The sequence below is a fragment of the Myotis davidii genome, unplaced genomic scaffold (genome assembly GCF_000327345.1).
Source record: "Myotis davidii unplaced genomic scaffold, ASM32734v1 scaffold265, whole genome shotgun sequence".
In the NCBI taxonomy this organism is placed as follows: Eukaryota; Metazoa; Chordata; class Mammalia; order Chiroptera; family Vespertilionidae; genus Myotis; species Myotis davidii.
The window spans coordinates 5,383,854-5,385,415 of record NW_006296627.1 but is presented as its reverse complement, the minus strand read 5'-3'; the positions used below and the strand labels follow the sequence as shown (position 1 = coordinate 5,385,415).

The 1,562-nt window shown below is 38.9% G+C and overlaps 1 protein-coding gene across 1 annotated transcript; it reads right to left on the bottom strand.

Moving 5' to 3' along the window:
• Positions 1-221: 221 nt before the first annotated feature.
• Positions 222-1,139, bottom strand: LOC102762951 (olfactory receptor 4A15). The gene has a single exon (XM_006772317.1). It carries the CDS (start codon positions 1,137-1,139, stop codon positions 222-224), a length of 918 nt encoding a protein of 305 aa, XP_006772380.1.
• Positions 1,140-1,562: the final 423 nt, after the last annotated feature.

Below are 1,562 nucleotides of genomic sequence, written 5' to 3'. Positions count from 1 at the left end.
GTGGACTGAAGGGTTTCAGGTTCAATTCCAGTCAAGGGCATGTACCTCAGTTGCAGGCTTGATCCCCTGGGCGTGGTCAGGGTGTTTACAGGTTGTATCTCTCACATCAATGTCTCCCCCCCCCGCTTCTCTCCCACTCTCTCTAAAAATCAAAGGAAAAAATATTCTTGGGTGAGGATTAATAACAACAACAAAAATAGGTGAAACATTTATCTGCTGCCTCATTTTCTTCTTCTGATCCAGAGGTTTTTCATAGCACTTTTCATCTCTCCATTTCTTAGAGTATAGATTAAGGGGTTCAACATAGGAGTGATAACAGTATAAAACACAGTTAAGGATTTATCAATGGGTAAGGTAGAAGGAGGTCTCACATACATAAAAATACAAGGGACAAAGAAGAGGACCACCACAGTAATGTGGTAGCTACAGGTGGATAGGGCTTTGCGCCTCCCTTCCTGACTCAGAGTCTTCAGGGAGTGCAGAATGACCCCGTAGGAGATGAGTAACAGCACAAAGATGACCACACAGATGGACCCATCGTTGATAACCACAATGAGGCCAATAACATAGGTGTTAGTGCAGGCAAGTTTTAATAAGGGATACATGTCACAAATGAAGTGGTCAATGACATTGGGGCCACAGAAGGGAAGATTGTAAATAATGAAAAGTTGAACTATAGCATGTAAAAAACCTCCAACCCAGGCCAACAGTAGCAGTACAATACACACTCGTTGATTCATGATTGTCAAATAATGCAAGGGCTTACAGATGGCCACATAGCGGTCATAGGCCATGACCATCAAGAGTAAAATCTCAGCACCGCCAAATAAGTGCCCTATAAAAAGCTGGCTCAGGCAACCTTGGAAGGAAATGGTTTTCTTCTCATAAAGTAAGTCTATAATCATATTTGGGGTAAGTGTAGTAGAATAAACAGCATCCATAAACGATAAGTAGCCAAGAAAGAAGTACATTGGGGCATCCAGACTTGGGCTGACCATGACAGTCACAATAATGAGTAGGTTGCCCACCATTGTCACAATGTAGATGAACAAGAACACAACAAATAGTATTTTCTGACCCTGAAGACTCTCAGTGAGCCCCAAGAGGATAAATTCCGTCACATTGTTCCTCTGTTCCATAGATCTTTCTGTATGTCTTATTTCAGAGTTCAGGACAAATTACCTGTAAATGTAATTATTACTCGTGACTTCCTGAAATCTTAGGATAATTTGTACATTCATTCAACAAAGAGGCATTATGATTTATTATGTTGCAGTAATTCCAGAGATTATAAAAATACAAGGCTGATTGAAACATGGTCCCTAACCTCAGCAATCTTACAGACTAGTGAAGAGGCAAGTAATTGGAGATAAATATGGGGAAAGGAGACATTATAAGATAAGTGAGTTGCCACAAGTATCTTTCCATCTGTAAGTTAATAAAAGTACATATAGCTTATACCTTATACAAAAATAAAAACTGATTAAAGGTTTAATAAAAAAAAACTAAAGATTTACTTCATGTTTACTTTCTAGTTAATAAAAGAGATGACTTTCTATACT